Here is a 16,104-nt window from a genome sequence, read left to right as displayed (position 1 = left end):
CGCTGACAGTGTGCGCTGCAACAAATATCCGCTGACAGTTTGCGCTGCAAATATCCGCTGACAGTGTGCGCTGCAAATATCCGCTGACAGTGTGCGCTGCAAATATCCGCTGACAGTGTGCGCTGCAAATACCCGCTGACAGTGTGCGCTGCAAATATCCGCTGATAGTGTGCGTTGCAAATATCCGCTGACAGTGAGCGCTGCAAATATCCGCTGACAGTGTGCGCTGCAAATATCCCCTGACAGTGTGCACTGCAAATATCCGCTGACAGTGTGCGCTGCAAATATCCGCTGACAGTGTGCGCTGCAACAAATATCCGCTGACAGTTTGCGCTGCAAATATCCGCTGACAGTGTGCGCTGCAAATATCCGCTGACAGTGTGCGCTGCAAATATCCGCTGACAGTGTGCGCTGCAAATACCCGCTGACAGTGTGCGCTGCAAATATCCGCTGACAGTGTGCGCTGCAAATATCCCCTGACAGTGTGCGCTGCAAATATCCGCTGATAGTGTGCGTTGCAAATATCCGCTGACAGTGTGCGCTGCAAATATCCGCTGACAGTGTGCGCTGCAAATATCCGCTGATAGTGTGCGTTGCAAATATCCGCTGACAGTGTGCACTGCAAATATCCGCTGACAGTGTGCGCTGCAAATATCAGCTGACAGTGTGCGCTGCAACAAATATCCGCTGACAGTGTGCGCTGCAAATATCCGCTGACAGTGTGCGCTGTAAATATCCGCTGACAGTGTGCGCTGCAAATATCCGCTGACAGTGTGCGCTGCAAATATCCGCTGACAGTGTGCGCTGCAACAAATATCCGCTGACAGTGTGCGCTGCAAATATCCGCTGACAGTGTGCGCTGCAAATATCCGCTGACAGTGTGCGCTGCAAATATCCGCTGACAGTGTGCGCTGCAAATATCCGCTGACAGTGTGCGCTGCAACAAATATCCGCTGACAGTTTGCGCTGCAAATATCCGCTGACAGTGTGCGCTGCAAATACCCGCTGACAGTGTGCGCTGCAAATATCCGCTGACAGTGTGCGCTGCAAATATCCGCTGATAGTGTGCGTTGCAAATATCCGCTGACAGTGTGCGCTGCAAATATCCGCTGATAGTGTGCGTTGCAAATATCCGCTGACAGTGTGCGCTGCAAATATCCGCTGACAGTGTGCGCTGCAAATATCCCCTGACAGTGTGCACTGCAAATATCCGCTGACAGTGTGCGCTGCAAATATCCGCTGATAGTGTGCGCTGCAAATACCCGCTGACAGTGTGCACTGCAAATATCCGCTGACAGTGTGCGCTGCAAATATCCGCTGACAGTGTGCGCTGCAAATATCCCCTGACAGTGTGCACTGCAAATATCCGCTGACAGTGTGCGCTGCAAATATCCGCTGATAGTGTGCGCTGCAACAAATATCCGCTGACAGTTTGCGCTGCAAATATCCGCTGACAGTGTGCGCTGCAAATACCCGCTGACAGTGTGCGCTGCAAATATCCGCTGACAGTGTGCGCTGCAAATATCCCCTGACAGTGTGCGCTGCAAATATCCGCTGATAGTGTGCGTTGCAAATATCCGCTGACAGTGAGCGCTGCAAATATCCGCTGACAGTGTGCGCTGCAAATATCCCCTGACAGTGTGCGCTGCAAATATCCGCTGACAGTGTGCGCTGCAAATATCCGCTGACAGTGTGCGCTGCAACAAATATCCGCTGACAGTTTGCGCTGCAAATATCCGCTGACAGTGTGCGCTGCAAATATCCGCTGACAGTGTGCGCTGCAAATATCCGCTGACAGTGTGCGCTGCAAATATCCGCTGACAGTGTGCGCTGCAAATATCCGCTCACAGTGTGCGCTGCAACAAATATCCGCTGACAGTGTGCGCTGCAAATATCCTCTGACAGTGTGCGCTGCAAATATCCGCTGACAGTGTGCGCTGCAAATATCCCCTGACAGTGTGCGCTGCAAATATCCGCTGATAGTGTGCGTTGCAAATATCCGCTGACAGTGTGCGCTGCAAATACCCGCTGACAGTGTGCGCTGCAAATATCCGCTGACAGTGTGCGCTGCAAATATCCGCTGACAGTGTGCGCTGCAAATATCCGCTGACAGTGTGCGCTGCAAATATCCGCTGACAGTGTGCGCTGCAAATATCCCCTGACAGTGTGCGCTGCAAATATCCGCTGACAGTGTGCGCTGCAAATATCCGCTGACAGTGTGCGCTGCAAATACCCGCTGACAGTGTGCGCTGCAAATATCCGCTGATAGTGTGCGTTGCAAATATCCGCTGACAGTGAGCGCTGCAAATATCCGCTGACAGTGTGCGCTGCAAATATCCCCTGACAGTGTGCACTGCAAATATCCGCTGACAGTGTGCGCTGCAAATATCCGCTGACAGTGTGCGCTGCAACAAATATCCGCTGACAGTTTGCGCTGCAAATATCCGCTGACAGTGTGCGCTGCAAATATCCGCTGACAGTGTGCGCTGCAAATATCCGCTGACAGTGTGCGCTGCAAATATCCGCTGACAGTGTGCGCTGCAAATATCCGCTGACAGTGTGCGCTGCAAATATCCGCTGACAGTGTGCGCTGCAAATACCCGCTGACAGTGTGCGCTGCAAATATCCGCTGACAGTGTGCGCTGCAAATATCCCCTGACAGTGTGCGCTGCAAATATCCGCTGATAGTGTGCGTTGCAAATATCCGCTGACAGTGTGCGCTGTCGCTGAGACTGTCTGAGGAAAGGGGGTTCAGGGGTTTGTGTATTTCTATGTTGTTCTTGTAGCGCTATGAAATCGCCACCCCCTGCAGGGGGGGGACATTATATTCATATATCATGAATATAATTTATATATTATACTGGGAGGGGTCCTATATTTATATATTATACTGGGAGGGGGTCCAATATTTATATATTATACTGGGAGGGGGTCCTACATTTATATATTATACTGGGAGGGGGTCCAATATTTATATATTATACTGGGAGGGGACCAATATTTATATATTATACTGGAAGGGGTCCTATATTTATATATTATACTGGGAGGGGGTCCAATATTTATATATTATACTGGGAGGGGGTCCTATACTTATATATTATACTGGGAGGGGTCCAATATTTATATATCATACTGGGAGGGGGTCCAATATGTATATATTATACTGGGAGGGGTCCAATATTTATATATTATACTGGGAGGGGGTCCAATATTTATATATTATACTGGGAGGGGTCCAATATTTATATATTATACTGGGAGGGGACCTATATTTATATATTATACTGGGAGGGGGTCCAATATTTATATATCATACTGGGAGGGGGTCCAATATTTATATATTATACTAGGAGGGGGTTCAATATTTATATATTATACTGGGAGGGGGTCCAATATTTATATATTATACTAGGAGGGGGTTCAATATTTATATATTATACTGGGAGGGGGTCCAATATTTATATATTATACTGGGAGGGGGTCCTATATTTATATATTATACTGGGAGGGGGTCCTATATTTATATATTATACTGGAAGGGGGGTCCAATATTTATATATTATACTGGGAGGGGTCCAATATTTATATATTATACTGGGAGGGGGGACAATATTTATATATTATACTGGGAGGGGTCCAATATTTATATATTATACTGGGAGGGGTCCAATATTTATATATTATACTGGAAGGGGGTCCTATATTTATATATTATACTGGGAGGGGGTCCTACATTTATATATTATAGGGGGGGTGTATATATGTATATCACACTGGGGGGGGGGGGGACTTTCTATTTATAGATTCCGGATTGTTACGTTTGTTGATAAATATCTCTGATTGTTGATAGTCGGGAAGTCACGTGTTACATTGTTTCTCCTCCAATCACTCTCAGGAATGTCTCTCCGGTGATCGGTCACGTTGTCGGACAGTCGGGTTCCCGGTTCGGGTCACACGTGCAGACAGACCGGTTCCGATTCTGAGGCTCCTCCGGGGGGGTCGCTCCTCCCTGTGGGTGTCACCCGGCCGCTCAGGTGTGTAGGGGGCGGGGCGGGTCGCTGTCACCTGTCAGTCGGGCGCAGAATGTCGGCGGAGGAGCAGCGATGAGCGTCCCGGGACAGCAGAGTCGGGTGTCGGGTGACCCGCAGCACACCCGGGGGATACGTGACCCCCAAAACACCCGAGCGATGACCGACCCTCAGCAGAAACGGGGGCCGGGTGACCCCCAACAGACACCGAGGATGGATGACCCGCCAAAGAGCCAATCAGAGAGTCACCCGGTGTCCGGTGACCCGCAGCAGAGCCCGGCAGAGAGTCACCCGAAGAAGCGGCTGTCGGATGACCCCCAGTTTAAGTTCGGTGACCCGCAGATCCGGGCGATGGGGGACCCGGTGCTGGCGGTGGTGAGGACGGTGGCCCGGGTGTTGTTGCTCCTGGTTCCGGTGTATGTGGTCGGGCGGCTCGGGCTGAGTGTCACTTGGCTGCTCCTCGGACTTTTCCTCTGGACCTTCTGGAACCGGAACAAGAAAAGTAAATTGGCCCGACTGAGGGCGGCATGGGAGCTGCTGGACAACGAGTGCCTGGAGGTGACCCGCGGGCTGAACGGACAGCAAATGCCGGCCTGGGTGAGTGTGAGGGGTCACCCCATCCCTGGGGTCATCCCCAGGAGAACCCCCCCCCCCATCCCAAACCCCGGGGTCACCCCATCCCAAACCCCTGGAGAACACCCCAATACTCATCCCCGGGGTCCCCCCCAATCCCTATCCCCTGGAGAACCCTCAAACCCCATCCCCGGGGTCATCCCCATCCCCTGGAGAACCCCCCATCCCAAACCCCAATCCCCACCCCCTGGGGTCCCCCCCAATCCCTATCCCCTGGAGAACCCTCAAACCCTGGGGTCCCCCCCAATCCCCTTCCCCTGGGGTCCCCCCCAATCCCCATCCCCTGGAGAACCCCCCATCCCAAACCCCGGGGTCACCCCCAATCCCCATCCCCTGGAGAACCCCCCATCCCAAACCCCGGGGTCACCCCCAATCCCCATCCCCTGGAGAACCCCCGATCCCAAACCCCGGGGTCACCCCCAATCCCTATCCCCTGGAGAACCCCCCCATCCCAGACCCTGGGGTCACCCCCAATCCCAGGGTCACCCCCATCCACGGCTGTCGTAATGAGAGGGCACACCTGGGCACTGCCCAGGGGCCCCAGCTGCATGGGGGGCCCCTGCACTTTCCCCAAAGCAGCTGGTCCTTGAACCCACGCTGCCCTTAAATTGGGGCCCCCATGATGGCACAGAGAGTGATGGATACACAGGGGATGCAGTCTGCCTCCTACCTACTTGATGTCTGTTTACCTGCACTGTCATCATTGTAGGGGCCCCAGAGCGTTACTTTGCCCAGGGGCCCATGATGCTATTAAGACGGCCCTGCCCCCATCCCAATCCATGGGCTCATCCCCCATCCCCAGGTCACTTCAATCCCCATCCCTGGGGTCACCCCCCCCCATCCCCGTGGGCACCCTCCCCCGTGTCACTTCAAACCCCATACCCATGGTCATCCCCATTCCAAGGGTCACTTCAATCCCTATCCCCCCCCCCGACCCCATCCCCTGGGTCACCCACTTTTATTGTCACCTACTAACTCCTGACCTAGGCACCCTATCCCCCCTGACCTGGAGACCCCATGCCCAGGCTCACACCACCCCCATCCCCTGGGTCACCCCCATCCCAATCCCCGGGGTCACCCACATTTATTGTCACCTTTAACTCCTGACCTAGGCACCCCATATTGCTGACCTGGAGACCCTACTCCCTATCCACCCACACCCCCCCGGCCCCCCAATGCCCCTGACCTGGAGACCTCGCTCCCCCCCCCCCCCCACATACACCTGACCTGGAGACCCCATTACTCCCCCCCCCCCCATACACCTGACCTGGAGACCCCATTACTCCCCCCCCCCCCCCATACACCTGACCTGGAGACCCCATTACTCCCCCCCCCCCCCATACACCTGACCTGGAGACCCCATGCGCATTACCCCCCCCCCCCACAGGGCCGCCATCAGGGCAGTACACCTGTAAGGGGTCCCCAGGGCCCCGTATGGCAACCCCCCTTTTTTATTTATTTACCGCTTCTCAATATGAGGCGGCAGAACCCCCCCCCCCTTTCTCTGCTCCAGGGGGCCCCATAATTCCTGATGGCGGCCCTGCCCCCCCCCATACACCTGACCTGGAGACCCCATTCCCTCATACCCCTGGAAAATGAGCATTTTTCTCATATGCCAGACGTAGGTTTTTCATGCCCCTGGCCCCCCCACATTGCCCTGACGTGGGCCCCCTTGCCCCCCCACATTGCCCTGACGTGGGTCCCCTTGCCCCCCCACATTGCCCTGACGTGGGTCCCCTTGCCCCCCCACATTGCCCTGACATCTGAACATTCTTTGTGATTGGAGGTGAGGGAATGATGGTGACATTTGTTTTTTTCTTTCTATTTTGTACAATTTTGTGATTTCTAATAATTCACATTAATCAGCAGCAGATCTCTGTAAGCGGCCGGAATTGTAGATCAATGTTTCTCAACTCCAGTCCTCAGGTACCCAGACAGGTCATGTTTTCAGCCTTTCCTTTATTCTGCACAGGGGATTTGATCCGTTTCACTAACTTAGTAATTACCACAGACGTTTCATCCGAGGGAAATCCTGAAAACCTGACCTGTTAGGGGTACTTGGAGCTGAGAAACATTGCTATAGATCAGTGGTCATCAACCCTGTCCTCAAGGCCCACTAACTGGCCAGGTTTTATGTATTACCTTGGGGAGATGCAGACTAGAATACTGCAGTCACTGCGCAGCAAATGATATCAGCTGTGATTTATTTCAGTTATCTTGCAAACCTGGCCTGTTAGTGGGCCCTGAGGACAGGGTTGATGACCACCGCTGTAGATGATCATCAGTGTCCCATTGATTGGATGTGTGTGAGCAGCTCCCTGAATGTGATTGGTTGGTTGTTTCAGCCTATGAAGTGAGTCATTATTATCCCCACCCCCCCAGATACATGGAGGGACAGACTGTTCCATAGTACAGGGGCCCCGCCAACCCACCGCCTGGGGCCCCTCAGCCACCCAGCAGGGCTCATTGTACAGCAGACAGGTCCTCTTTATCTTGTGTGGGATCTTCATCTTTCGGGACGGATACAATTTCCCCCGTTGGGAATTGCAGGTCAGATATTCAGGAGTTCCTGTTCACAGACGGACCCTCCCACCTGTCACCCTTCTGTAAGGTCGGTACACACCTGGTGTCGCTCCCATCCTGCGGAAAACAACAATATGATGGCTGAAGCTCCACCCTAATCAATAGGCTCCTCCCACAGCTGTCTGATGGTCAGGACTGTCAGTTGGTCCCCCTACACATGGCAGTCATTGCCCAATCTGATGACACAATGGCGGGTGGAACCTGTGGTTGCATTGTATTCTCCGGGTGCGTCCGGCGTCCTCTGTACAGCGGACGTCACATGTCACTTTCTTGCCTCTCTCTCGGGTGGCTGACGTTCTCGGCGTTGTCAGCGGGTGTCGCTTCTTTTCAGGGCGGTCCCAACTTTCTCACCTTCCTGGAAACGTTTCTTTCTCACATTTCCTGCATTTCCCCCAGAATCCTGTGTGTGTGTGGCCCCTCGGGGGTGTGTCTCCCCTCGGGGGGGTGTGGGGCCCCTCGGGGGTGTGTGTCCCCTCGGGGTCCTCGGGGGTGTGTGTCCCCTCGGGGCCCTTTTTGTTGATGGCTGGAAGTATATTGGAAAGAAACGTACAAAACTGACATCATTTTTATCAATGTGTTGGAAAGAGAAACTGTCTGTGTTCAGGGCCGCCATCAGGGGGGTACCTGGAGACCCCATGCGCCTGACTTAGGCACTCCACCCCCCTCCTACTCCTGACCTAGGCATCCCATTCTCTCACCCCATACCTGGAGTCCCCATTACCCCCCCCCCCCACAGGGCCGCCATCAGGGGGGTACAGGCATTACACCTGTAAGGGGCCCGATGGTCCCCAGGGGCCCGGCTTCCACCCGTTTTTTTTATTATTATTTATTTAAATTCGTATGACTTTAGAAACTCGTGGCAGGAGAGAGGAGAGATGACACGTTCGTTACCACAACCCCCCCCCCCCCCCCCGGTTATCATCTTGCGGCAGGAGAGAGGAGGCCCTGCTCCAGGGGGCCCTGCCTAAAGCTGTGTAAGGGGCCCCAAAATTTGTGATGGCTGCCCTGTCTGTGTTGTCCAGAGTGACGATCCAGATTCCTTAACAGTTAGTGGGTGAATCTTTAGATATGGGAGAGCCATAATGTCTGGATCCTGGGAGGCGGGTCAACATGAATGGGAGGATCCCAGGACGCAGGTCAAGAAAAATGTGGATAGGTCAAGCAGAATGGGGAGGGCCCGGGGAGGCTGGTCAAGCAGAATGGGGAGGGCCCCGGGAGGCAGGTCAAGCAGAATGGGGAGGGCCCCCGGGATGCAGGTCAAGCAGAATGGGGAGGGCCCCCGGGACGCAGGGCAAGCAGAATGGGGGAGGGCCCCCGGGACGCAGGTCAAGCAGAATGGGGGAGGGCCCCCGGGACGCAGGGCAAGCAGAATGGGGGAGGGCCCCCGGGACGCAGGGCAAGCAGAATGGGGGAGGGCCCCCGGGACGCAGGTCAAGCAGAATGGGGGAGGGCCCCCGGGACGCAGGTCAAGCAGAATGGGGGAGGGCCCCCGGGACGCAGGTCAAGCAGAATGGGGGAGGGCCCCCGGGACGCAGGTCAAGCAGAATGGGGGAGGGCCCCGGGACGCAGGTCAAGCAGAATGGGGGAGGGCCCCGGGACGCAGGTCAAGCAGAATGGGCAGGGCCCCGGGATGCAGGTCAAGCAGAATGGAAGAATACACAGTGGCAGAAGAACAGCAAGGGATGGTGTCGCCCCAGACCCCTGTTTACCCCTATAACCCATCCTGTCCCTGTGGTGTCGCCCCAGACCCCTGTGTACCCCTATACCCCATCCTGTCCCTGTGGTGTCGCCCCAGACCCCTGTGTACCCCTATACCCCATCCTGTCCCTGTGGTGTCGCCCCAGACCCCTGTGTACCCCTATACCCCATCCTGTCCCTGTGGTGTCGCCCCAGACCCCTGTGTACCCCTATACCCCATCCTGTCCCTGTGGTGTCACCCCCCCAGACCCCTGTGTACCCCTATACCCCATCCTGTCCCTGTGGTGTCGCCCCCAGACCCCTGTGTATCCCTATACCCCATCCTGTCCCTGTGGTGTCGCCCCCAGACCCCTGTGTACCCCTATACCCCATCCTGTCCCTGTGGTGTCGCCCCCAGACCCCTGTGTACCCCTATACCCCATCCTGTCCCTGTGGTGTCGCCCCCAGACCCCTGTGTACCCCTATACCCCATCCTGTCCCTGTTGTGTCACCCCCCAGACCCATGTGTACCCCTATACCCCATCCTGTCTCTGTGGTGTCGCCAGTAGACCCCTGTGTACCCCATCCTGTCCCTGTGGTGTCGCCCCCAGACCCCTGTGTACCCCTATACCCCATCTTGTGGCCCAGCAGTGTCACCCCAGACCTCTCAGATCTGAATGTTGGATATTTACAGCTGACTATATATCTTTATTACTCTGGTATCTGATGAGCCAATTTGTTTCCAACCATAAAAACAAAGCAGAGACGGCGTAGGGGCGGAGCCCGCCGGGTGTGCAGACGTCTCTCTGTTATGTGATTTCAGTGGCTGAAGATTCTAATTCTCGATGTAGAGATGTCCATGCGATAGTTCGGGCCGAGTCCTGTCACCAGAATCTTAGGATCTTCTATAAACAATGACAGGTTCTCTTCACCCGATATCCATATCCAGGGGGTGTGTGCCCCCCGGGGTCACCGAATGTCACTATCTGAGCGGAGGCCTCCCTTATCACCACTGCTTATCTGTGTAGATTGTCAGCTCCTGTGCAGAGAGGCAGTGTGGACATCCACTCTCTATACTCCATTCACTAAGCTAACGGGCCTGGATGAGGAGGCTCAAAAAAGTGACAGTTATTTTCAGCAGAGATCCAATGAGAGTTGTATCAAGTCCAGGAATTTGACAGCAGATCTGAGGTTATATCCAGCATGTTCCAGGGTCTCGCTTCTCCCCCCCCCCTTTCATCAGGGCTCGCTTCCCCCCCCCCCCCCCTTCATCAGGGCTCGCTTCTTCTTCTCCCCCCCCCTTTCATCAGGGCTCGCTTCTTCCCCCCCCCCCCCCCCCTTTCATCAGGGCTCGCTTCTCCCCCCCCTTTCATCAGGGCTCGCTTCTCCCCCCCCCCCCCTTCATCAGGGCTCGCTTCTTTCCCCCCCCCCCCCCTTCATCAGGGCTCGCTTCTCCCCCCCTTCATCAGGGCTCGCTTCCCCCCCCTTCATCAGGGCTCGCTTCCCCCCCCTTCATCAGGGCTCGCTTCCCCCCCCTTCATCAGGGCTCGCTTCCCCCCCCTTCATCAGGGCTCGCTTCCCCCCCCTTCATCAGGGCTCGCTTCCCCCCCCTTCATCAGGGCTCGCTCCCCCCCCCTTCATCAGGGCTCGCTTCCCCCCCCTTCATCAGGGTTTGCCCCCCCCCCTTCATCAGGGCTCGCTTCCCCCCCCCTTCATCAGGGCTCGCTTCCCCCCCCTTCATCAGGGCTCGCTTCCCCCCCCTTCATCAGGGCTCGCTTCCCCCCCCTTCATCAGGGTTTGCCCCCCCCCCCTTCATCAGGGCTCGCTCCCCCCCCCCCTTCATCAGGGCTTGCTCCCTCCCTTCATCGGGGCTTGCTTCTTCTCCCCCCCCCTTCATCATGGCTCGCTTCTTCTCCCCCCCCCCCCTTCATCAGGGCTCGCCTCCCCCCCCCTTCATCAGGGCTCGCCTCCCCCCCCCCCCCCTTCATCAGGGCTCGCCTCCCCCCCCCCCCCCCTTCATCAGGGCTCGCCTCCCCCCCCCCCCCCCTTCATCAGGGCTCGCTTCCCCCCCCCCCCTTCATCAGGGCTCGCTTCCCCCCCCCCCCCCTTCATCAGGGCTCGCTTCTCCCCCTTCATCAGGGCTCCCTTCTCCCCCTTCATCAGGGCTCCCTTCTCCCCCTTCATCAGGGCTCCCTTCTCCCCCTTCATCAGGGCTCCCTTCTCCCCCTTCATCAGGGCTCCCTTCTCCCCCTTCATCAGGGCTCCCTTCTCCCCCTTCATCAGGGCTCGCTTCCCCCCCCCCCCTTCATCAGGGCTCCCTTCTCCCCCTTCATCAGGGCTCGCTTCCCCCCCCCCCCCTTCATCAGGGCTCCCTTCTCCCCCTTCATCAGGGCTCCCTTCTCCCCCTTCATCAGGGCTCCCTCCCCCCCCTTCATCAGGGCTCCCTTCTCCCCCTTCATCAGGGCTCGCTTCTCCCCCTTCATCAGGGCTCGCTCACTGACTGGACAGACAGACTAGAGAGATCACAGGCTGCTGGCCCAGCTACGAGAAAGAGATACTTTGTGAATTGAATCTTCTGTCATGTAAAGTTGTGTATTTTCTAATTTTTCATATCCTCCATCGCTGAAGACCATGAAAAGTAGATGAGAAGGGGGGATGGGGAGTTTGTCCCCCAACCAACCCAGACCTGCCCTGGAGTTTGGCTGCGGAGAAGAAGACGGGTCCTCTTGGCACATGGTGTTGCATAGGAGGAAGCCGGACTATGTGTGCTGCTGGGGAGGGGTTTCTGTTTTGGAGGGACAAGTTCTCTTTCTGTGTGTTGGGGGGACAGGTCCTCTTTATGTTCCTTATGGGGGGAGGTGTGTTGGGGACAGGTCCCCTTTATGACTTTTGTTGCGGGGGGGGGGGGGGGTCTGTGTGTTTGGGGGACAGGTCCCCTTTATGACTTTTGTTGGGGGAGGGGGACTGTGTGTTGGAGGGACAGGTCCTCTTTATGACTTTTGTTGGGGGGAATGTGTGTTGGGGACAGGTCCTCTTTATGACTTTTATTGGGGGGGGGGGACTTTATGACCTTTGTTGGGGGGGTTCTGTGTGTTGGGGGGGGACAAGACCTCTTTATGACTTTTGGGGGGGGGGGGTCTGTGTGTTGGGGACAGGTCCTCTTTCTGACTTTTGTTGGGGGGGGGGGGACTGTGTGTTGGGGGGACAGGTCCTCTTTATAATTGGCCCCAGAGCTCTCCGTCTGGTCTCTGTTCTCTCCTCCTATATTTGACTTCCTTATTGCGGCGGACAGATGCAGGGATTTTATTGTTTGTCTTTACACCTGAGACCAGCGCCGGGCCGGCTCCCCCCCCCCCTCCTGACCTCTGACCCTGACTGGTCTGTAACCTAAAAAAGGTAAACCGTTCCCTCATCCGCCATTGATGCTTTGTTGCAGATTTGGTGATTGGGAATACTTTGTTGTCAGTGTTGTGTCACTTAAAAGGATAATACGGATACAATGTATATAATATTATTATTTTTATTATTATTATTATTATTATTGAAACAATGTATATAATAATAATAAGGCGGGAAGTCTCTTGAAGGACGGCGGCACATACGATAGTAGACTGTTTTTCCCGATCGCTGGCACCTGGCGGGGGCGTGGCCCCGTATGACGCACCACCTGCTGGTGAAGGAATGACGGGTTCTCTTTACAGCCAGCATGTCGCATATCTCACGCTATTAGTGAAGAGTAATTGGGTGAGGTGTGTAAATCAGGAATTTAGGAAGGAATGTGAAGAATCGTGCCTCGTGCCTCACCCTGTCATTACCGTCCTGCTTTTCCTGTGTGAGGAGTCTGAGAGGTGGGGGGGGGGGTCATTGTCCTCCATTCATCACTATAGGAGTGCACTATCCGGTGTAATGGGGGGGTCCCTATAGGGGCTCATTGTCCTCCATTTTTCTCTATATGATTGGAATATCCATCGTGATAGAAAGAGGACAATAACCCCCCCCCCCCCTATAAGGACCCCCCATCACACCAGATATTCCACTCGTATAGCGATGTCCTATAGGGGGGGGGGCAGGCATTGTCCTCCATTCATCACTATAGGAGTGGACTATCCGGTGTAATGGGGGGTCCCTATAGCGGGGGTCATTGTCCTCCATTTTTCTCTATATGATTGGAATATCCATCGTGATGGAAAGAGGACAATGACCCCCCTATAAGGACCCCCCATCACACCAGATATTCCACGCGTATAGCGATGTCCATTAGGGGGGGGGCATTTGTCCTTCTGCTTTCCCTGTACTGTATGGGACAAATATCAGGTATGATGAGGATCCCTATGGGGGGGGGGGTCATTGTCCTCCTTCCATTTCTATATGAGTTTAATAATCCAGTGTGATGGAGGTCCATATACAGTGAGGGGGGGAAAAAAGTATTTGATTTTGCACATTTGCGCCACTGACAACGATCGGTCTATAATTTTATTGGTCGCTTTATTATAACGGTGAGCAGTGGCGGGGACAGCCGAGGCATCAAAGCCCCGCAAGGAGGCGGGCGGGCAGCGTGACTTTCTTCCTCCTGTGGTGTGGATCACGGTGCCTTCTGCCGTGCACCTCCCCAATAGGATCGCCTGACCTTTCGGCCAATCGGGAAACAGATATCAGACCCGCGCTTCCTGATGGGCAGGGAGGCAATTCAGTGTTGGAAAAGCAAATGAATATTCGCTTTTCTAACACGCCTGGGTGGGCAATGCTCTGCGCTCCGAGTCCACCTAATTTTGATGCCTATTAGAGCATCTGGCTCTAAAAAACGCGTTGCCTGTGGATAGGTTCATGCTATTCTTTATATAGATGGCAGCTCACCTCCTCATAGAAGGTTAAGAGATCGGTTTGGCAAGAACGATTCTTCATGAATCCATGCTGATTACTGCTAACGATACAGTTCTCAATACTAAAATCTTGTATATAGTCCCTTATCACCCCCTCCAAGAGCTTACATACTATTGGTGTTAGGCTGACTGCTCTGTAAAATTCCCAGGGATGTATTTTGGGCCCTTTTTAAATATTGGGGCTACATTGGAGAAAAGCCAATCAGCTGGTACCATTCCAGTCAGTAGACTGTCAGTAAAAATGAGGAACAATGGTCTGGCAATTACTTGACTGAGTTCCCTAAGTACCCTCGGGTGCAGCCATCTGGTCGAGGTGATTTATTAATGTTGAGTTTTTCAAGTCTGTTTCTGATTTTATCTTCTGTTAACCATGGAGGTGCTTCCTGCGATTTGTCAGGAGGATAAACGCTGCATGTTTGGCTACTGAAGCCCCCATGAAGACTGAGGAGAAGAATACATTGAATACCTTCTCCATCTCCCCATCCTTTGTAACCAGGTGTCCTTCATCATTCTTTATGGGGCCAATATGGTCTGTCCTCCCTTTTTTACTTGAGAATTTCTTGGGATTTTTCTTTTTTGTGTCTATCGTGTTCTGTCTTAGCCGGCCCTGATTGCCCCCTTACATTTCTTATTGCATTCTTTGTACAGTTGGAATGCTGATGATGTTCCCTCAACCTGTTTACTTTTTGAAGGCCTTCTCCTTTTTTCTTTTATATGCATTTTTTACGTTGCCGTTAAGCCACCCGGGACTTTAATTAGCTCTTTTAATTTTATTACCCTTTGGGATGCGCTGGCTAATACCCTTATTTAATAGGCTCTTAAGTCACACCCATCTCTCCTCCGTGTTCTTTGTTCCTAAGATTTTATGCAATTTTTAGTATCTTCTAACAAGGAGCATAGTTTCTGGAGGTTGGCTCTTTTTTGAAATTCAGTGTCTTTGTATTCCCCTTTATTCTTCCTATCTGTGTGATTTATCCACACGACCAAGGCGACAAAGGAGTGGCCCAAGAAGAAGCACATACAGGTCCTGAAGTGGCCCGGCCAGTCTCCAGACCTTAATCCCATAGAAAATATGTGGAGGGAGCTGAAGGTTCGAGTTGCCAAAGGTCACCCTGGAAACCTCAATGACTTGGAGAGGATCGGCAAAGAAGTGACAAGACACAGAGTACATAAATGGTTTCCACGATGGCATGGTCATGTGACCAACGACAGAGCGTGTTTAGTTAAATGGATTCTGCCATGGCGCAGTCATGTGACCAGGCCCAGAGCACGTGCAGTGAATAGTTTCCTCTATGACTGTTCCGTGTTATGGCCTCATATATCTGGAATGTTGTTTTATGACATTACACCAATTATATAAATCCAGTATACGGCTCTTTATGGCATTCCCTGCAATTTCCCTGATCAGAGTTCACTGCTGGAATTGGGGCTCCACCCATAATGAACCCGGCTGCCATCAATCCTTGTCAGTTCTACCCCTGGAATTGGGGGCTCCACCCATAATAGACCCGGCTGCCATCAATCATTGTCAGTTCTACCCCTGGATTTGGGGGCTCCACCCATAATAGACCCGGCCGCCATCAATCCTTGTCAGTTCTACCCCTGGAATTGGGGCCTCCACCCATAATGAACTTGGCCTCCATCAATCATTGTCAGTTCTACCCCTGGAATTGGGGGCTCCACCCATAATGGACCCGGCTGCCATCAATCCTTGTCAGTTCTACTCCTGGAATTGGGGCTCCACCCATAATGGACCCGGCCGCCATCAATCCTTGTCAGTTATACCCCTGGAATTGGGGCTCCACCCATAATAGACCCGGCTGCCATCAATCCTTGTCAGTTCTACCCCTGGATTTTAGGGCTCCACCCATAATGGACCCGGCCGCCATCAATCCTTGTCAGTTCTACCCCTGGATTTTAGGGCTCCACCCATAATGGACCCGGCCGCCGTCAATCCTTGTCAGTTATACCCCTGGATTTGGGGGCTCCACCCATAATGGACTTGGCCGCCATCAATCCTTGTCAGTTCTACCCCTGGAATTGGGGCCTCCACCCATAATGGACCCGGCTGCCATCAATCCTTGTCAGTTCTACCCCTGGAATTGGGGAAGCTCCACCCATAATGGACCCGTCCGGCATCAATCCTTGTCAGTTATACCCCTGGATTTTGGGGCTCCACCCATAATAGACCCGGCCGCCATCAATCCTTGTCAGTTCTACCCCTGGATTTTGGGGCTCCACCCATAATAGACCCGGCCGCCATCAATCCTTGTCAGTTCTACCCCTGGAATTGGGGCCTC

The 16,104-nt window shown here is 54.0% G+C and overlaps 1 protein-coding gene across 2 annotated transcripts in view; it reads left to right on the top strand.

Annotated features, from left to right (window-relative positions):
- Positions 1 to 4,061: 4,061 nt before the first annotated feature.
- ESYT3 (extended synaptotagmin 3) overlaps positions 4,062 to 16,104 on the top strand; it is an 88,804-nt gene continuing 76,761 nt past the window's right edge. For both annotated transcript variants that reach the window (XM_040358354.1, XM_040358353.1), the window contains exon 1: positions 4,062 to 4,628. In XM_040358354.1, coding sequence (XP_040214288.1) covers positions 4,107 to 4,628 — 522 coding nt within the window. In that variant the 5' untranslated portion in view covers positions 4,062 to 4,106. The remainder of the gene's footprint in view (positions 4,629 to 16,104) is intronic.

The sequence above is a fragment of the Rana temporaria genome, chromosome 6 (genome assembly GCF_905171775.1).
Source record: "Rana temporaria chromosome 6, aRanTem1.1, whole genome shotgun sequence".
Lineage (NCBI taxonomy): Eukaryota > Metazoa > Chordata > Amphibia > Anura > Ranidae > Rana > Rana temporaria.
Note: the sequence above shows the minus strand (reverse complement) of the source record. Positions and strands in the feature narration are given on the sequence as shown.